Source organism: Habropoda laboriosa, unplaced genomic scaffold (assembly GCF_001263275.1).
Source record: "Habropoda laboriosa isolate 0110345459 unplaced genomic scaffold, ASM126327v1 scaffold158, whole genome shotgun sequence".
NCBI classification, from domain to species: domain Eukaryota; kingdom Metazoa; phylum Arthropoda; class Insecta; order Hymenoptera; family Apidae; genus Habropoda; species Habropoda laboriosa.
Genome location: NW_017100280.1, coordinates 18,684 through 40,810, shown reverse-complemented (window position 1 = coordinate 40,810; position 22,127 = coordinate 18,684). Strand labels below are relative to the sequence as shown.

The 22,127-nt window shown below is 36.1% G+C and overlaps 1 protein-coding gene across 1 annotated transcript in view; it reads right to left on the bottom strand.

Annotated features, from left to right (window-relative positions):
• The window catches only part of LOC108573565, a 12,517-nt gene extending 2,819 nt beyond the window's left edge, over positions 1 to 9,698 (bottom strand). Inside the window, exons 1-7 of the mRNA XM_017936027.1 lie at positions 9,430 to 9,698; positions 6,388 to 6,505; positions 4,901 to 5,032; positions 4,486 to 4,521; positions 3,686 to 3,850; positions 3,235 to 3,351; positions 3 to 14 (exon numbers count right to left, since the gene is read on the bottom strand). Of these exons, the coding sequence (XP_017791516.1) occupies positions 3 to 14; positions 3,235 to 3,351; positions 3,686 to 3,850; positions 4,486 to 4,521; positions 4,901 to 5,032; positions 6,388 to 6,505; positions 9,430 to 9,698 (849 nt within the window). The remainder of the gene's footprint in view (positions 1 to 2; positions 15 to 3,234; positions 3,352 to 3,685; positions 3,851 to 4,485; positions 4,522 to 4,900; positions 5,033 to 6,387; positions 6,506 to 9,429) is intronic.
• Positions 9,699 to 22,127: the final 12,429 nt, after the last annotated feature.

The window sequence follows — 22,127 nt, the reverse complement described above, 5'->3', positions numbered from 1 at the left end:
GACACTGGACGTGGCTGTATCCATAATTAAATATACAATAAATAAACAATGTAACAAATAAATAATACAACAAACAATAAGTTGACAATAATTTTTCAAAGAAACAATATCAACAACTGTAAAAATAATAATAATACACGCAACGTTGCTCGTATTATTCAATATATTAAAAATATTTATATTCAAAAACGGAAAAGTTAATAAGAAAACAATGACAATAAACATGTAATATTATGCATGAGGTTTAAAATGTTTGAATACATCCAACTGTTCATTTCATATGGATTGAAAAAAGTGCAACATACAAATGAACATAAACGAAGAACCTGTACATATGGGACTTAATAATTATTGAAAATACGAGGAATGAATTAAACATCACATCGATTGTGTTAGATGAATGATACTACAAAGTCAAAAAGTGCAGGTCGGTATACCAAATCGTTTCTGAATATTTTATGCGAGACTTCTTATGTACATAAACTACTATGTTATCCCATAAGTAATACGAATTTCCTTTGATACTTGTAGAAAGTGAATTATAAAAATATAATCAAAATTATTAATCATCTACGTATTTTTCCGGATTTTCTATACTTCGCCACCTTTCTTCTAATTTTTCAATGCCCGTTTTATAAAAACTCCCGACGTTGCTTATTTTTTCCCACTTAAATAATTTTGCAGGCTTCTAAACATCTGGATTATACGTTGGATGAATCATTTTTCCCCAACCAAATTCCTCTAATTTTTTAAATTCCTCAATAGACTTTTGTATTAACGGTACTGTTCGGTTCTAGCAGTTTGAAGTGTATTATGCCTTGCATATCCTACCAAACACTTGGCAGAATTTTCTTTGGGTGCAAGTTTGGCTTTGCCTATGATATAGAGCAGGCTTGGGCGACTGGCGTCTCGCGATCCGCAGACGACTCCTCTCCCTACTCCTGGGTCCCCCCCACCAAACTCCTGTGGAGTATAGGAGGAGGTTGGGGAGATTGGGAGTGTATATGTAGGAGGCTGTATCCTCGCCTTACGCATATACGCATGCATATATTCGCAGTTACGCGAGGCAAAGCGCACGGTAAAGGCAATATGATATAGTTGATAGTGGGGGAACCGGAACACTGGTAGTGGAAATCGTGAAGCGACAGCTGGGAAGAAGTTGCCCGAGCCTGATATAGAGAGTTCTTCTAGATTTAACCTCTGCCTTTTATGTTTAATGTTGCCGTATTATATCCATTTCTCATCTTCTGTCACAAACCAGTCGAAAAATGATTCGTGCTTTAAACGATACTGAAGAGAAGAATACACGCTAATACCTCGCTGAAGGCTTTCTTCGGACAATTCGTGTGGTACACATTTACCAAATTTACACAAGACGTCTCGAGTGCCGATGAACGGTGGAATGATTTGAATTAAATTTTCACCCAGTTCTTCAATTGTAACAACTGAATTTTCTTCAATTGATGCCCTCAATATGTCTCTTCGTTGAAAATTCACGTTACTTATGGGATGACCTGATATACAAGGTGTTAAGAAAAAGTGTCTAAGATTAGAGGCATATAGTTCTCACCGAGAGGATTAAAATACTTCTGTCTATGCATCAACGATAAGTAACGCGAATGACTTACGACAGTGTCGTTCAGTCCTTGCCCGTACGGGCGCTGCGTATTAGGCTTCTCCGGGCGTAAACAAATCGACTTAACCCTTCGACAGTTTATCCCCTTAAATGTCTAAGTGTTTAACTCAAGAGAGACTCTTCGGAAGAAAGCTAGAAAGGGACGAGATATTATTATCATAACTATGACGTAGGGTTATGTATCCCGTGTTTTAAAATTAATCACAATTAAAATTGATCACACACGGCGTAACTATTAAAAAGATACGTGTGTCAGAAAGTACTCTGAGTAAGGTGGGCTATATTAAATAAACGTTTCTACGTTTTCACAATAATATATTTTATTCAAAGTCTATATCCGCATTATTCGAGCGTCGTTCGCAAAAGTATACTCCAAGGGTCTCGAGAAGAGTGAGTACGCGTTGTCCTGCCGATCCCTGTCCACCCTACGCGAACAGGCCCAGGGAAAGACCCAAAGGGGCGGAGTCACCCCCACCGAGCGCGCTGGGCCTGGCTTCAAGATGCTCGCTTCACCGTCTTCGGGACGGATTTTCTCACACGTGTAAAATCTAAATTTTCTTTACCGTAATTTATAATTTTATTAGACTGTCAAAGGGTTAAGAAGGACCTATACCCTATTACAAGCGCCTATCCCCTACTCCACTTTAACGTATGTGACATCACTAGCCCGCGACTTTGCCCGCGGGCATTGACGGGCGCCCTTGCCCGTCTGATCTTACATCTTAATAAATTGGCTACCATTTAAGGCAAAGTCTAGAAATCAGAAGACGAGAAAACAAAATCAGAACGCATAGGAAATGCATATCGTGCGATACGAAAAAGAATACTTGAAAATATACGTCGATCTATCATCCGAGGATATCAGTCTTATATCGAAATGGAAAGAAGGCACATCGAACATCTCTGTGTAGTAAATGTGAAAATAAACTTTTGTGTTTTATATCAAAAGGATTGATCTTAGGACCCATATTTTTACTCCTTTCGATAAATACTACAAGCTCCTACAGTTTTAAACATTTTTTTTTAAACTCTCTATATGTATACATTACCATTTATGATTTCAATTGGGATTCATAATTTACACTTTTCGTGAAAAAGATAAAATATTAAAGAATGACAATCTTGGTGCACGAAATGTATGAAATTTGAACAGAGTACATTAAAATTTGAGTATTTCTATGCATCAGTTATAAAAAGATGACACTTTTGAAAACAACAGTATGATTTTCTGTAACTAATCCTAACGATAACGTATGGAGTGTGTGCAACATAAACACAAGTATGCCGAATTTTTATCAAGAAAAAAAGTAGCTATACGTGTACTATAAAAAATACTGTGAACACTGTAAAACGTTCAGCTAAAGTGCACAATAAGAACTTCGCCATCTGTGTGTATTGGTTTATTAACATTCTTAAAACCTTTTCTCAATGTTGCTACGTGTGCTTTTGGCACGAAGCATAAATTAATACTCGTTTTGTGATCATTGTTCGAAATATTTCTAGAATAAAAGTGACAATCGGTGAGATGCAAATTATTAGACGATAACGTCTCGACGCAGAATTCTTAATAAATTCAAAATAATTCATTATAGATGTACCTTCTCTGTCTGTGTAGCGGCATTGCAAGTATTGGAGGACGAGACGTTCTTGTGATTAGTGATTAAAGCACACGTTTGGCCATTACCGTTAGGTCCTTGAAGCTTTGATATCTGGAACTGTAAAGTGAAAAATTACGATTAATTTCCCGGCGAAGAAAAATGCAAGAAGTTATTGTATCGCAAAACTTTCGTCTACCTTTTATATTCTTTTTATTTTATATTTTAAAACTGTTACGTGGAAATCCAAGTTTTACAAATGGATCATTTATATTCGACTGCTTGTGAGCAACTTTAGTAAGTAAAATCAAATTTTAGTCGAAGATACAAATGTTCGATTAAAAAAAAAATACTTCTAATCAATATTTGGTGAAACATCGTTAAGAACGAACTCTTTCTTCTGCACAGAAAAATTGTTTCCAGAATTTAGAAACCTTCTTTTCTGGTTCCTTACCTGAAGTATTTGTATAGTTCGATCCCTATCCTCCACTTGGCCTTGTAAAAAGACAACCTGCCTACGTAAATCAGCCAGCTCATCCGCAATACTACTTCCTCCACTGCCTGGAGAGGTACTAACATCTACGGTACCGCCTTCGTTCAGGTTGTAGAAGAGACCATTCTAAAATTCATCAAATTTGCATAAACTACGTCATTTAAACGCGTTGGTGACAGTTATCCTAATATTAGGTCATCCCATAAGTTCGTGTCGAATTTTATAATTTAGACCGATATTTCTCATTCTACAATTTTTTTTTTTTTTTTTGGTAAAACCGTTATGTCGTCGCTACAGTATTCCCTCGGATTTTCATTCAAATATTTTTCGCTTTCGGCACGAACTTATAAGACTTGATCCTAAAGCAACGTAACCGTGTCTTCCGTGGAAGCCAACAAGAGTGTCTAAATAAATAACGAATGTAGTGCTAGAAAAACTTTGAACTTTTTCTCATTTCTATTATCCGATATTCAATCAAACATAAACGAGATCTCACATTCGGTACCGTTACTATATATGCTACAATATCGAATCTGTAGCCGACAGACGTGAGGTATTCACTACAGTTAGAGTCTGTGACTCGGTGACTATATTTTTGTATCAATACGATACCGAATGTGAATTGTTTTACAAATCGAAAGTAACTTCGTATCATCTTGCGTTGAAAAAGTATAAGCAGTGAAGGACATTTGACCACTGACGAGAGCGGGCGCTTTGCGATTCACTCCTACTGTACCGAAAGGGTTAAGAATAAAACTAACCTTTACAGAACTATCGAATGGGTTGAGAGTTTCTGCCTGTGAACAGAACATAAAACGTTATACACTATTATGCGTTTGACAATCATACTGTATAACAATAATAAATATACATAATATAGCAGACGTAAAAAGTAAAAGGAACAGTAAGATTAAAATAATATATGCGATTTAAAAAAAACATAAATAGAACATACCCTCGTCAAACCGTTCTCCTCTGACTTGAAGGTAAAATCATGGTTGATGATAATATAATGAAAAAAATAAAAGGAAGTGCGTGTTAATACAAAAACACACAAATTGCACATGTATGGCGTGAGTAAAAGAATTATCGAGTTGTGCTCACAAAATAATATTTATAATTATAAACAAATTGTATCGGTTATTTAAATGTAACGTTAAAGTGTGCGTAATATACCTCCTGAAGAACTCGTTTTAGTTTCAAAAGCATTGTTTTGATAGATACAATGTCTTGAAACATGTGTTGATACGTATCACGATCAACTCGGAGGCTTCCTTCATCTCCAGAGTCGAGACTCGGAGAATGAATCTGAAATGAAGTATTACCAGAATTATTGTATACACAATACTAATTTCAGAACATTTCTTTAATTTTACTAGAACTGTAGCTGCCATCGAGAGATTGATTATATTTCATTGTACATCATTTTTCAGAACCGGAATTTCTTTATGTGATTGTGTTATAGTAAGTACAATATAGCAAGGGTGGCCATAGCGCGTCCTTGTGCAAATAAAATGTATGTATGAAATATGGTAAACTAAAACTGATCAATGTCCAAAAGTAATTATTTCATTTCATTTCTTGTTACAAAGTAATTAGTAAGCTAAAACTTTAAAAATTGAACTGATTTTTCAGTTTCTCATTGTTTGTTTTGTTATCAAAGATAAATACATGGCTCTTTGAAATATTCCTTCCTGAAATGTGGCTTCCAAAGGTAGTGTAGCTGGCCACTCCTGGTATATACTAGGGTGGATTGGAAAGTTCACGGCCCAAGTATGAAGGATTGCAGCTAAGTGCTTGTAATTTTTACCGAATAATATGTAATTAATTGTGTACTAATGTATACAGTTTCGTGTCTCTGTCGTCATTTTTCTCCCTTTTAGAGCTAGCGAAGTAGAGCGAAAATCATTCAAGGTCCTTGCGGTGATGTCCTTTGTCACCAGGTACTGGATCATTCCTCGCTTCTATTCGTCTCTTCTCCGTCGCTGTAAACACCCCTACTTCACCAGCTGTAAAAGAGAGCCACGAAACTTCGTACGTCGGTACACAAATGATCACAGATTACACCGTAAAAATTGCAAGCACCTAGCAGCAGTTCTTCCCACTTAGGCCGCGAACTTTTCAAACCACCCTCGTAGTATACTCTGTTCCAAGTAAAGTTAGAAAGAAATCACAGAGGAAAATATTGCACTGTTCAACAAGCTCTATCAGCCTACGGTACGATTTGTTTTTTAACTGTTATGTCAATAGCCGAAATGTATAACGTTGTTCAATACCCAGGTGCTCACTTCCAGAATTCGTCTAATAAACGCGTTTCATCACGGGTAAATCTTAATCTTACAAATTCATACACGTTTATTCACCAAATTACCAATAACAAATAACTTTTACAAAAATATTTTGCACTATGTTTTTATAATTTATATGTCGGTAATTAAAATGAGTTTACGGTCGTTTGTAGAAATCCTGAAATAGGATTATTCGGCTATATATGAAAACTGTTGATAAAATCTTTCGATAAACCTAGTGTAATATCATAATACAATGGAAAGATGCCAATTTTCTTTCTCATTTAGTGGCGGTCTCACGCAAATCTACATGTTACAATCAGACAAATTATTAAAAACTTGTGAAAAATAACGATTGTTTAGAAAATTACTCACGTTTTTTGTTGTTCTTAAAGGGCTTGAAAAATGGCGATTGCGAGTGCCATCTAAAGAACGTGGTGAATCAGTCACGGGCCTACTCCGCCACACCTTCGTCGTTCTGTCACATTCGTTTCTGAAACAAGAAAGTACGTGGAAAGATTATAATTTTGAAACAAGGTATTCCACAGATCTTAATTATACCAGAGTGAAAATTGATTAAAGCATTAACTCAACATGTTTTCAACGAAAAAGTAGAGGAATATGTCATTTTGCTTTCTTTTACTTAGCAAACACAATATTTAAAAATTCCTTATTTCAATTGCTTCTGTAACGTTTTTACTGCAAATTTAAAGAATAACACCTACTACATTACTCTTCGATTAACAAATTTTAGGGTGTAAATTATAACTAAATAAAATGTAAATATATGTGGTATCTTTAAAGGTTTATTCTTTTTTTTTTCCAGAAAATAGTTTAGAAATATATTCAACGCGAATATCAGTTATTACAGTATGTGAAATAAAATGAATATGAATGATTTAACACGATATGTAAGTTCAACGATGACATAATCACGACAACAACCTTTGCAACAATTCCCTTTTCACTCGCCACCCTCTCTATTTATACCCAGTTTTTCTTTCCACTCCTTCGCTTTCTCCCACTACACGTAATTTTTTCCCGAAATGACTGACGCGTCGGAGGGCCTCGTGCGTCATCGAGGCTCCTCGCGAAAGGGTCAGGTTCGCGTCTCGGGCCCTGCTTTTTACTGCCCTATGTCCTTTACGACAGCTCCGGTAGAGCCGAGAATTTCGGATACTAAAAGTAGTGTCCGGATATAGGACCGCGAATATGTCCGCTTATATGACCGCGAATCATCCCTACTAGTCCCTAGAACTGCAGGCTCGAAGCAGGCCTCGGCGTTATCTCAACTGATATTGAATTATCGGAATAAGGAAAATATAATTTTTCATAGTTTGTATTGTATTGTTACTGAGATTCGTACGATTAAAATAATACCAAACATGACTACAGTCCGTTCAATTTAAGAGTAACCTCGTTTCGCGCATGGGACGTGCCTAAGGCAGGGCTAGAACCACTAGAAACGTCCAAACCCCCACTTAACCGCCTACGTGTTTCTCCGTCTTACCCTCTGCTACGCTCTCTGTCTATGCGCAGAACGGACGAGAATCGGTCCGAGAGCGAGGTTACTCTTAAATTGAACGGACTTTATATTTGTATTAATTCTAAGCTAAACGAGTAATACAGCAGTGTCCGGACATGTGGCGAGAAAATAATTGAGGAAATGGAAGGTTTAATAATAATAATAACAATAAAAATAGGAAGAACGAGAATAAAGTAAACAAAATAAAATTAGGAATACAAAGTGAGAAAAAGAAAAACTAATTTTATAAACATTTTATTTCAATAATACCCAAGCTTGTTCGCTAATTGATTGTATTTTCTTACAATCGCGTTCTTCGGACAATTTTTTTAATAGGAACTAAACTGAAGAAATAATTACTAGGAGTACGAAATAATGTAACTCAACAGTACTATTACACTCTACCTATTCTCTCTCAATCGCACTACCTACTTTTCACTCTCACTAACGCACGACAGAGTGAGTCGGAGTCAGATAACGTCGACCAATTCTCGAAAATTCACCTCTCCGGATATAATGTGACCAGGTGCGGCCCCGAGCGGTAGCCATATATCCGGACACTACTGTATGTAACAATGAAATGTTAAAGAACGCTATGTACATTGATAACAAGATCGGGTAAATGTTGACTTTAGGGGAGGCAGCTCCGATGATCTTGACCTTGACATATGTTGTCAAGGACACTCTTCAGTGTAACTCCTGAGAGGTTTTAGCTTTCGCTCTTTATTCCTTAAAATGTTATTTATTATTAAAAATAGAACATTTTTCAAGCGAATATCTTAGACTTCTGTATCTTAAGAACTGAAAGAGAGATTATATGTATTATAAACACTAATTTCTAAAAGTGTTAATTATAGTTAATATTTATGAAATACATGGGCGGGAAAGAGGTTGGCCCCTCCCCCTGTAACTCCGCCCCGAAATAATCTAACCTAACCTAACCAAACTCATTGTTGAATTAAATTCAGAATAGGATAGACTGATTCATCCCAAAGGGGATTTTAGGTTAGTTTACGTTCGATTATCCGAGCCCCTCCCACGCCCACGTGTTGAAGTTTTAAACAAATTTTCCATTCAATAGTAACCAAATATTGGGACATATATCACCTTTATTGGAAAATGGATCTCCTTTCATGTTCTATACTTAATAATTAATAACTTTGTAAACAATAACGAGCCCGGTTAAAACCTCTTGAGCGTTACTGAAAAAGGTGTCCTTGATAACATATGTCAAGGTCAAGGTCATCGGAGCTGCCTTCCCTTTATAGTTTACCCAAAATCGTCACAATAAATATTTATTGGTTTATAATTATGTAATAGTATGTAGTTAATACTGTTAAAAAATGACTTTAAACAATGTTCACCTAAATTAAATCTCCAAATGATTCTTTATTTAAAAGTTATAATATATAAGTCTATGTATGGGGAAATATTTCATGTTTCTGGAACTTCTTACAGAATGCGTCGATGATGAATCAGCTTTTATTTCTGAATCAGAATTTAACTATTTCATCTTCTAATCTGCTAAAATTACCACTCGCAAAAAAAACTATTTCTATCACATTATGTCATTCATCATACCAAACAACTTTTGCAAGAACCTTATTCCGATAGCTTCAGTTCCTTCTCAGATATTCCACCGTGTCCAGTTAAAAAAGACACCCTGTATATGGAATAGAAGGAAACGTTGTTACCAATATGAAAGTAATGAAAAAAAAAGAAAATGTTGGCAAATAAATCTAATAAAAATGTATAAAATACAACGAGTGATACGTTTTACAACAGTTTTCGCGATTGTGTTTAATTTCAATCGAAGCACCGAACATTGATTGACCACTAAACTTTCCTACGAACAAACAACCGACCACTCTTCTTTCAAGTAACGGAAGTACCTTCCAGTTAGAGCCGTGACGCGTGGTTTCACCAAAGGGTTGGCGATGTTAATCGGTTTGCTCGTGGCTTTTCGTTGCGTTGGCACCGGTGATCCCACTGGCGTCGAATTCTCGGAGGACAAGCCTGAATCGCGACCATCCTCTCCGTTTCGACTCGACGTGAAATCACTTTGAATGTCTGTATTTCCACTCGCGACGCCACCACGCCTTCCGGCTAAAACGGATCGTTTCTTCGCTCCTCTCGACGTTTCGGACGTCGACGATGCCATTACACTTGTCACTCGACGAATTCAAACGACAATTAAAAATATCGTTTTCCATCGAGCGTAACTTTTACTTATTTTTAATTACTTTTTACGACGATAACGGGACGGATTATCAAGCAGGTACAAAAGTTTGTAAAGGGGAGTTGTAGAAAATGGCCAAATTTATCGTTCCTTCCGACACCTAAAATTTCATCAATAATGTCTCAGAAGTTTGGCACTATCACACATGGATACAAGTTGCGTATCACAAAATCCTTCCAGAACACATTGTCATATTGACGTATTTGCAATTACTTGCTTCATGTCGCTTAATATCCTGACGGCTTTCTTTCTAGAAAGAAAGAATTAAGTACACGTGGCACGCGTCAGTATTCTTTTGTTTCACATTTCTTTTACGGAAAGCGATCGAGCGTGGCTCTCGGTGTTGCTTGTTCCATATCTGGCGGATAATGTAGGAAATACTTGCCTGGTCCGTCTCTCCCGTCGGTCATTGCATGTATAATTGTTTTCTTGTAATTTTTTGTGGACGCTAATGGCTAGTAAGTCGAAGCGACATTAATAATAATAACATATGTTTACATTTAAGTTATTTCTATGTACTCAATTTATCGAGGCAGGTTTGCATGACTATAATTTTTGTCACGTGCGAGAAATTACTATCAACGCTGATTTTATCGATGTACAAAATTACTTTCGTGTTCCAATGTAATAATACAATTTTTTTGGGTCACGTGCTCAGGCGCAATTTTTAGCGGATATTACTTGTATCCACAGTGCGATAAATTTTAATCTAACTCTGAATGTAATTAAAATTCCTTACTTAATATAAAGTATTGCAATACTTGCATAGAAATATTGTTATTTACAGATACTTTTCCGTAGGAAATCCTTCACGTGTTATAAAATTAACCCCTTAACCTATGATTTCTTTTCGGACTATGCATCTAAGCGTCAGCCATTTTCTATTTTAGTACTCAGACAACAAAAACTAATCTGTCACAGATTAATTACATTTAGCAATCATTGGTCTTATAAATTCAAACAAAAGTTAGGATTACAATGCATTTTTCTCATTAATATAACTATTTTTCTCACATCTTCACCAGAATCTCTGCCACGAGTCTGACACGTTGTCATAGGTTAAGGGGTTACCTTAATTGCTTTTAATTGTGAGAATGGTATTTTAAGGAGTAGAAAAATTGATTATTTTACGTTCTTCACAAAAAAAAAAAGAACTAAGATATGCTAGAATTGTTGGAATACTCTCGATAAAAATTAAAAAATGAAAATTTTACATGAAATATATGTACATACAATATGTATATAGAATGAAATGAAAGCTTAACTAAATGTCTAACTTTCATTTTCTATTTTCATATGGTTCTGACAGAAATTTGATTTCGTATAATATTTTTCGCATGTGTTTTTTTACATACTTCCCTCCATGATATCAGATATAAGAGAGCAGCAGTTTCTTTGAAACATGCACACGGTTAACCTATATAGGTCATTGATTTTTAAAGAGTTACATCGCTGCACGTTACAGAGTGGTAACCTGTAGAGTATCAGCAGAGAAAAATTTATAACCATTTTGTCCATATTTACCCATATGAAAATTTCTTCCCGCATATTTTTCTATAATATTGAAAGGATGAAAGATGAAACATTTCACCTGATAAAAATATCTCTTTAATATTTCCAGATTATAATGTCTAATTGCTACATGTTCAGTGAATTAAATTAATGAAATAAGCTTTCTTAATTAAAGATAGTCGGTTATTCATTCATTGATATCTTTCGAGAGGTGTACGCGCTTAACTCCCCTGTAAATTGCAATGAATGAGAAAGTAAGTTTCTTTTCAAAGAATTCTATGCACCTAGTACATTTGCACATACCAGAACGTATATTTTTGCTTTTCAATTAAGGGAGTATTTCTAGTCTAGAGTATCATTTTTTACGACTTTTTCATGTTCCTTTTACAAAGAAACAATAAGACTTTTTAGAATCGATTTTTTGCATACATGTTTATTCACGTTTCAAGAATATTCGCCATTTTTTTAAAGTGAAAATAATCAAAATTGACTAAATTATATGTTAGTACGTTCGTGATAAAAAAGAGTGTCCTTCTGGCTGACATGATTCCGGCCATTTTATTTATCCAAAAGGAAAAGGCCAAAAAGATTCTTGATTAGAATGGATGATGCTATAGTGTGAGCCAGGATAAAAAAAAAATATTGAAAATTTAAAAAGTGGGGACACCTTCAAGTTTGCATGTCGATTTTTTCCATTTCTTTTTTCGTGTTTTGTGGGCTATAAAATTCGGAAAAAAATAGGAATTATTTGGTTTTCTGATTCCTGCGATAGCGGCACATCTACTGAAGGTGCGTGCAAAATTTGGAGTCAATCGGTCAACTAGAACTTGAGATATCGTGTCAGCTATTTCGAAAAATACGGAGAAAAACGTGTTTAAAGTTTTTCATACCAGTTATATGAAAGTGATTATATATTCGACTAATCTGTCCAGGACCATACCGTGGATCTTCCTCTTGTTCAAAAAAATCCTGCTCAGCTGATTTTTCTTCTCTACGTGCAACCCCAGCCTTCTTAACAGCTTCTGTCCACCGACTCTCATGTCGAGAATTAATGTCAACCTCTGCTTGCTGGACAGTAGTAACTCCCCACAAAAGAAAACACGTAGAATTTATGAAAATTCCTCGTTGAATATACCGACGGCTAAAAGCGTGCCAATTTCGACGGCTACTGCTCCTGAATGCGTATGTTTTGGAGCGAAAATTCAAATCAACGAATTTAACGATCCGTTGTCATTTTGTGTTTCCGCTTCTCTTCGATGGTTTTTCTGCAGATGAATCTTCGTAGATCAGTTTAATTACTTCCAAAATTTTACACAGTGTTCTTTAAATATTCATGAGTACGTTATTTTTACGAATTCGGGCAAATCCTTCCGCAGGCATAATTTCGAAAATCTAAACTTTCAGCAAATGCAAAAAGAAAATGATTTTCTGAGAAGTCTAGACTAGAATACCCTCTTAAATCTCGTAGTTCGGTTACTATCTCGTTGCCTAGCCTGCGCGAATGAAAATCTTTTTACGCGCTGACGTTGAAAAAAACTATAAAGATAAATCCATCGATAATATTGTAAATTTGAATATGTGAATATTTGAAAATAAACTTTATTTCGTCAAAAAATCTAACAGTAATAATAACATAAAATGTATATACATATGTATTTACAGTAGTTAAGTGAAAAGGTATGAAACGTTATTGTTTTAATAAGCATTATACTTGTAAAAACGAAAAATTAAAAATACTTTTTAATTTGTTCGCATAACAAAATGAAAATTTATAATATACAGAAACACGCGACGATTTACTGACAATTATATTAAATATTTCCGTTTAACGTAAATAAATGCTTCTTTTTAAAGAAAGTATAGGTATCCAAATTAAAACAAGAAAAAAGGAAAATTCATGCAGCAGAATTGTACGTATAAAGGGCATTGTAAATGTTCAAGAAAGAAATACCAGACGACTTTTTCTCTTCAGAAAATATGTACCCTGTTCTGTTCAAGGTTAGGTAGCTATGTACACTTACTGACGTTACCAACGCTAATTTTAAATTCTTTTTCTTCTTGCTCCACCCGAAGGATAAATTACATTTATATCTTTCGTATCTATAAACGACGCAATTAAAGTCAATTTTAATCAACAAATTCAACGAACTTAAATAAGTATAAAAATACTATATGAACTACGCTTTATTAAACGAAATTTTTCATTTATTAAACTAGTACAAAATTGAATAAGTCTGTAATTATATTGTTTGTGTTTTATGCATAAACACGAGTTTTTAAATTTATTGTAATTCATTGATGATGTAGCGTAAAAAATGTAAGTATTAAAGTTAAAGGCCGATTCAATTTGTTATCTAATTTACACTAATTATTCATACAATGAATGGTCCAAAGACCAGCTTAATTTCTTATCTACTTTCCATTAATCATTAACTGTTCATCTAAATATGCACTAACATCTTTCAATGTTTCGTTCTATCTACAGAGAACGATCAGTTACAATTTACACCGAAAGTTCACATCTAACCTAAATGTACTGTCTCGTAACTTGCACCGAAAATAATATAAAACATATCGACAAATGTTCAATATTTAACTGTCTTGTCCAGTTAAATCGTAGCCTTACGATTTCTTCGATCACCACTGTATACACTAGTCTGCAATTTGTTGCTTGAAAACTTACTCAAAGAACGTTAAAATATTGCATGTAACATACCTTCGACAGTCTTGAATTTTAAAAACAAGGATCGAAAAGTAGAATGAAACTTAAACTTTATCTAAAACACGACCCCCGCATGTTTACCATATTTCCGAATAAAGAAGCACGTTTTATCGAATTACAAAAGCAATCCGATCCACCGGTTTCTGTTTCCTTGACAAAAGTTAGGTTAGGTTGTCAAGCCGGTGGAATCTAGACCGAAAATCGGAATAAAAAAACTGCGAAGGGACGTGGGGGTGGGTAAGAACAGAAAGGGGTACATCCATCAGAGGTTAGTAATAGGTATCACGAAGGAGTCTGTCAAGCGAACACGAAACATGAATCCGTGGCACGAACACACGGTGTCCCGGCACAGATTTAAATGATTCATTCAATCTCTACTGTAGTTTGCGCAATGCGGTGGCCACGATGTGCGTATCAATTGCACACCGTATTGCCTCGAGATCACCATTGGCGGGAAATCGGAAGAACGTGTCGGGGGGAATGCACGTGACCACACGAAAATTCGTCAGCGACAGCTACTTCTCGGTGCCCGCACTAGCTACTAACACGACCGCCATGTTAACCGGCGCACCGCGATCTTCGGAATGAGCTTTGTAGCCGGCACATCCTCGCAGCTTGCTTCGACGTTGCTTTTCTCGCGCATGCGCAGACGCGATTACAGCGTTTCGTTCGATATCGTGGGGAATTGCGCCAAACCAGTTACGGAGAATGGGTATACGGGTGGCGGGTAAATGAAAAGAGTGAGGTTCACTCGGGAGACTGAAGAAATTAGTTGACAAAGCTTTTGCAACTTAAGCGTGTCTCAAGGCCATACGGAATCGAGTCTGATTCGATTGCGTCTAATAATAACTACATATTAGACGCACGATTGTAAATAAAGCGTATATTGTACGTAGAAGAGGTTAATAAAGGTGTATGTTTAAGTTGTAACATTCTACGACTTTTAACGTTGAATATTTTGTAGCAACATTCAGTCACGTTTAACACTTTGTACTTGAACGCTGATCGAGAAGCGACATTATTCTTTACCACTTGTTTCTGTTTTACCATTTTCTTATCGTAAAGAAAAAATATCTCTCAACGGATGCTGAAACGACGTTTAAAATGGTACCCATCAGTTGCAATACACTCGCGTAAGCGGCAAGTAAATGACTGTTTAGCTCTTTCTATGATATCTCCACTTGTTTACGAAGAAGGTGAGAATTTCGAAAAGAAAAACAATTGCGAAGGGTGAAAATGTAGGGAGAAGTACAGTCAATATTTCTTCCGAGTGTGTGTATCTACATATGCTTTTTTCTTTCTCCTATTTTGATTATATTTATATTTCATAATTAAAGCGTATCTACTCCCTCGTTAATTACCAAATCTCACACATTTGTGGTTTATTTCTGTTCGTTTTTAAAAAAATTTCACCAGTTTCTTAGTGAACAAGCTCGGAAAGATTTTAAGGGTTAACATTGAATATTTCAATGTTTTACGAGTTAAATGTTCTGTAGTATGAATAATGTCAATGGTTCGAGCTCATCGTGACTGTAAGAAAAATCGAAATTCAGATCAATATTATCTATGAAACATTCTGATACACTATTTCACCCCACGTGTAATATTATCGATAACCCCTACAAAATTGATTAATGCACTAAAAAATCTACGATTCCATTAAAAAAAAAAAAGTTTGACCTTCATATCTCCTCTACGCCTCCACCTAGGAAAAAAACTAATCACGTTAAATTATGTCCTCCTTGACACCATTCAATTCTTATCTGAAACGTATTATCTCGGTTTAATCCACAGTTTCGAAGATATTTCGGGTTCTAGTCTTAGGTGACTCACCCGGTATATTATCCCGTTAACAGGAATTTTCTAATGTTCACACATACATATATTTATACGTTCGTATTATTATTATTCATGAATTGCCGATACTTTGTTTTTTAATAATATCTATATATTCATGTCGTTTAATATTATTCATATACTGCCAATACAGGGTTTTCAAACTATTTTCTGAAAGCGTGTTTAAGGCGAACAGATAAAGTATAAATGTAAGAAAGAATAATGCCTAGCCTTATTGTCTGTCCTGGTATATCGACAAACCGTTCTATATACGTCTAAATTGCTCGGTTCTTTCCTTGAATTACCCGACACACTTCGACTTAACTTTCTTTACTCGCAATCAGTCTATTCTCTTAAGATATACAAAGTGTCCCACGCAACCGGGGCAAGCTGTATCTAAAATGGTTAGAGATAAAAAAAAAAATGCCATAGGAATAATTTTGAACTAATAGTTCTAAGGCGTAAGTACCTTGGCATTTTTCTGTAGAGAGGGAAAAAAGCTACATCGACTAGTGTATCCAAAGATATAGTTCCATTTGAAAAACCAGTGCAATTGCACTTTTCTGATGCACCGATGCATAAAATTAATTCCAGAATATGCACCACTTGACACCGTTTAATTTCGTCTAACCATTTAAAAGATACAGTTTGTCCAAGTTGCGTGCGATTCTTTGTAAAAGTGTATCAACACTAGAACACCGGATACGATCATTTCGACCATTCCTCCTTTTTTCTTCCTCATTATTTTAGCGTGCTTAATCAATCTCAGAACTTTTCATATGTTTTTGCCGATAAAAGAAAAGTATAGCGTTCCGTTTATAAAAATAAACTTGACCTTGAAGTCTATCTCACTACTTCACCCGCGAAGAAACTATACCACATTATGTCCTCCGCCATACCAAACAACTTTTGTAAGAACATTTTTCCGATAGCTGGCAGTTCCCTCTGAGATATTCCACCGTGTCCAGTTAAAAAAAAGTCACCCTGTATGTGTAATGCGTTCCTTTTACCGGTAAAAGTGAACTGCGATCTGAGAATGAATCAGCTCCTGAACATATAGTTATGAACCTTATGAAACTATATTTGAAAAAGAGTAGAAATGTAACTACCGACAATCTGTTAACCTCTCGACTTGCAATGAAATTGAAGATCGAAAACACAAGTCTTTTGGGCAAGGCCGCATTGATACTTTTGGAGGCCCCAGGCGCAACATCATCACGAGGCCTCAAAAGAACAAGTCTATGTCAGTTAACCCTAGAGCGGTCTTCGGGTCTTTTTCGACCCATCGCCTTCTTATCTTTTTAATTACTTTTGCTGTTATCAAATTTATGTTCCCTTAACATTACATCGAAAGTTCATTACCTAAGTTCATATGGCGTGCAGGTAACAAAAATTGTTACACCTAAAACCTTTGGGTCAAAAAAGACCCAAGAACCTCAAGTGTACAGTCGAACGAAAGAACGCACTAGGGTTAATCAAATTCATAGACATTTTCTTTTAAGATTATTGAAAATAAAAGAGCACATTTCCATAATAACTCCTTCTAATAGAATGAAACTAACACAATATTGGTATACATATATTTGCATTAAAAAAAAATGTATAAAAATAAATCATATCCAATCTTACTCTGGTACCCAAATGTCTTATCGCCCGCGAAAGTCCTTGCACTTCAGATACTACTCGAAGTATATACCCAAGTTGCATAGGATTTTCTAAGATCCTCCTAGACGACACTTAACATTTAGCCTGTACAAATTTCCGTCGATATCGACCTTTTGATAAATAGCGAATCCTCGTGAATTTGGCGTTTCCGTTTTCAGCGGCCTCGTGCTTTTATATTAAGAATTTCATGTTTAAATGTAAGTGTCTGATTTTGCAACTATAACTAGGCTGTTTATTATATTACGGTTTGTGACGAGTAAGGTATTAAAACGTGACCCCATAGACAGTGAAGCCCCAGCTTGAGCCTAATGCGCCTTATGGTAAACGCGGCCCTGCATGCGGCAACAATTAACTGTGTTAGAAGAATAATCCCCAACGAAATAAAAAGTAGAAATTTTAAACATTCCTACAATTGAAATTCTATGTCAGACAGCTATTCTACAGTGAATTTTCGATGTTAGAAAAAGTGTCTATACTTCGGAAAGGAAGAGTTTTCCGACCTATATTTATACGACCTTTTCTCATCCTTAGGAACAGTAAAAAACGGTAGAAAAGTTTGGCCACCTACTTCCTTGTCACTCTGTGCAAAATCATTACCCTTTTCTCGACATGTTCAAATCTTTCGCATAATATTGCACGAAGCAATATTTTTCAATGGTAAATTAGCTTTAGCTGCAAACAGTTACCAAGAAAATATTTGTTTAAACAATACAGTTTTCCGTTCGCCTGAGAAGGTACATAGTTGGCATTGGAGTAAACGATCAATACTTCACTCTTCTGCTCTTTCGACTCTTGACTACGCTCCGTTTGGCGTCTGCTCTAGAAATTCTCCTTTCGACCCCATGCCGAAGATTCTTTCCCTCATCCGCCGCTTTATTGCCAATTTCGCGAATTTATGTCGTCTCAATTTTCACTTCCTGTCGAGAACGAACGCCCTCGCGCGGTGTTAAATGCTCCATAAGTCAATACCCTTACTTGCACTGAAATCGATCCGCAAGAACTCATAAATCGCTGATTCCGAATCATTTCCACTTTTCATATTTGCCAGAATATCTGTTATTATTATACGTGGCCAAATGTGAACTTGAATTGTGTAACACGTAGATATGGATGTTCGTGCAATAAATTTATGCTCAAATGCTTTTCGCAGCCGTAATGCGTTTATTATTCTACTTTTGGCTCGCAGAAGGAAAATGGAAGATTTAGTCTGCAATTTTTTTTAATCTCTGGCTGCGATAATTCACGTTCACGACATTACCCTCCTGTATTTATAGAACTATCGAATATTTCAAATTGCTTAATGAAATCGTACAATGTACAATACTGGCGATGCAGATGGTGGTGCTTTATATAAAGAAACATACAAAAAGAAAACCTTTTCTTATAATTAATTCCACTTTTAAAAATTTTTCCAATTTTAGTACCAAAGCACACGTTTGGTGCTTAACTCTTCATAAATAAAGGGAGTTTAATAAGTTTAATTTTGACGGAGTTTGTTGCGGCACAAAATATTACAATATTTATTTCGCGTCGCTCTCTCCCGATAAAATAATGTCCGGAGAGTTCCACTAAAGTCGTGTGATAATTGTAGTGTGCGCTTCGAAAGCTAAACGAGTTCTTTTTTTTTTGGAGTTTCTATGTTCGCTCTTTTATTAACTAGGTGTGTTTTTTCATTGGTGGTTCGAATGTGTAGGAGGTGGTGGAAGTGTGTGGTGATTGGTTTTCCGGGATGCTTGAGGGGTGTCTGTCTGATGGTGTGGAAGTGGGAAAATTGTTGTTACACAGATTTGTTATATTGCTGTGTACATAGGATTACTGGTGTCGAGGGTCTGTTTTATGGTCTCGACGCATGTGGTGTCCCGGTATAGAGTCTTCGAAATTTTTACTGTAATAAAACAATTGACGGGCCATAGCGGCTAAGACTTCTCTTTACAAATACTGTTTCTATGGAAAAGGCCGAAGTCGTCGTCGGTACGCCCGAACAGAGTTACTTTGGCTTCTGAGTGGCTCAATTATAAAATACCATTGATTGTTTGAAAGCATTACCTTGTCCTAATATGTTTTATAAATAGGTCATTATTTATTTAACAATTTTTTAATTTCTTAAATTAATATTTTAATTTTGTGTGATATTCTTCGAAACATTTCTCTGGGTGCAGAGGAATATTAGAAAAAGCGAATCTCGAACTAGCTATGAGCAATGAAGAACTTTTTAGACAATTAATAAACAGTTAAAAGAGGAAGGGAGCGACAGAAAAACAGTTGAAATGCATTGAAAGATGAACATCAGTTCTACAAATCATTTGTGTAATGCTTTACAGCCGATTAGATAAAAAAAAGAATGAAATTACATCAGCGTGACGCCGATCGACAACCGCTCACCTGGCGAAGTGACGTCAGTGTTACAAATTTACAATTTTCTACACATTTTTATAAGAAATTATGGTTCCGTAAGAAAATCCGTCCCCAAGACGGTGAAGCGAGCCACTTGAGACCAAGGCCCAGCTCACGCGTTGGGGGTGAATCGCCCCTTTGGGTTTTGCTCCCAAGCCTGCTTCGCGCGGGAAGTGGACAAGGATCGGCAGGACGACACGTTCTCACTCTTCACGAAACCGTTGAACGCGTATATACTTTTTGCGAACGACGCTCAGACAACGCGGATATAGTCTTTGTGTAAAATACACCGTTACGAGAACATAGAAACGTTTAATTAATTTTACGCCCACCCTGCTCCAGCTCAGAGTGTTTCTGACAGTTCCATTTTTATGTAAATTTGTTAAGAATGCTACCGATGTTGGTATTCAAAGTAGTCCGCGCTTGAGTTCCTAACGTAGTTTCACTGACAATGAGTGAGAAATACTGTCCTACGCTGAGAAGTTGACGAGCGGGACGGCACAGGGGCAAGGGGAGTAAACCGCTCACCGTCACGCGATGGATTGTAGATGTGACCGTTTCGGCAAATAGTAAAAATGCGGGTGTTCTGAGTGTAAGTGTGTCCGCTACAACCAACGAAACCCGCATTCCTTCCGCTCGTCATCTTCTTAGCGTAGAACAATACGGAGAGCGTGTATTGCGTCGAGTGCAGTCTATTTAGCAGAGTATGTATAGTCGGAGGAAGCAATATAGCGAGGTTGTAAAATCCGTCAGGGTCAAAGAACACGTAATCCGAGCGCCAAAACAGCAATTCGAGGAAGATAAGGAGCTCGAGCCTCGCTCAGGGCCGTTCAATGTCAACTCGGAATTGGTTCTTCTATTGTAGTATATTTAACCCTCCGTAGGTAAAAATACTTTTTCATACTCCGTAGGTAAACTAGGTGGTTTATGTCTAATGTTTTACTCTTCTAGGCTTTCGAAACATCTGAAAAAATTCGGAAATACCTATCAAAGTTTCTACTACATTATACAATCGTTCGTTAGGTCAAATGTTTAAATGTTTTTTCAATAAAAATAAAAATTTGTCTCGAAGAAATATAAGAGTGAAATTTCGTTTGGGTCGTCAAAGACCCAGACTGTTTACGGAGGGTTAAAAAATTTGTCTGCACTTTAACCTTCTGTACTGTGTACAGAACCTTTGCTGCGGGGACCTTTGACTTTTACGATCTGACCTATTCCTTTTTGCCTTTCCCACTTTCGAAAATGTAGTCACAAACGGTTTGTTTTGCATGTTGAGTAATTACTGTGAACCGAAGCAATCAACGACTATAGTGTTGCATATATATAGTATGTACATAAAACGCGAGAATGTTCACGTTATTCTTTCATTGGAGGGCTCAATCAGTCACATAAGTATTTACTTCAACTAATTCGATTAGTTTTTTATTTTTGCTTCTTCGTAAACGTTAACACATAAAAATAAAATATTTTCGTTACGAAAATATATACAGGGTGTGCCGTTTAACCGGAAACGATGGAATATCTTAAGAGAGATTGAAGTTATGAAAAAAATGTTTTTTATAAAAATTGTTTGGTATATAGGAGGACATTAGGTGGTATAACTAATTTTTCTATTCTTAATATTATAATTACTAATATTAGTCATTTCGTTTTATGGAAAGTTGTAAATTCGTGGAGAATTGGTATCAGTAGCACAGTCAAGTAGTACTTAGCTAGCCAAAAGTGTGCGACACGAGCCACTCAGAAGCTAAAGTGACTAACTCCATCAAATTAGATTTATTAAATTCGTTTTATTTAATTAAGCACTGAGCATGTGCTTTGATACTAAAACTGGAAGAATATTAAAAAGTGTAGTTAATCATTTTAGCTCCTGAGTACCTCACATTGACCTGATTCCCCGATTCTTCGCTACTTTACGATTTTTCATAAAACGAAATGACTTCGCGCGGCACATCGTTGAATTCGTCTCAACAAACACTCCCATATTGTGAATAAAAAATGTTCACTGAAAACGTTCAACAATTGCTTCCTTCGCTCAGTTATTTTCGAAAAAAAAAATCGTACGTTCGCTTCTTTACTATACTACACTGACTTTGAAACGCGCACAGTTTGTCTTATCGCGATGGCAGAGGGGAGAGGAGTAGGTCAACAGCTACGACAGCCTTTTGTTTCTGGTGACGTAAACCAGAACTTCACGTCTGTGACATAATCACCGTATGGGT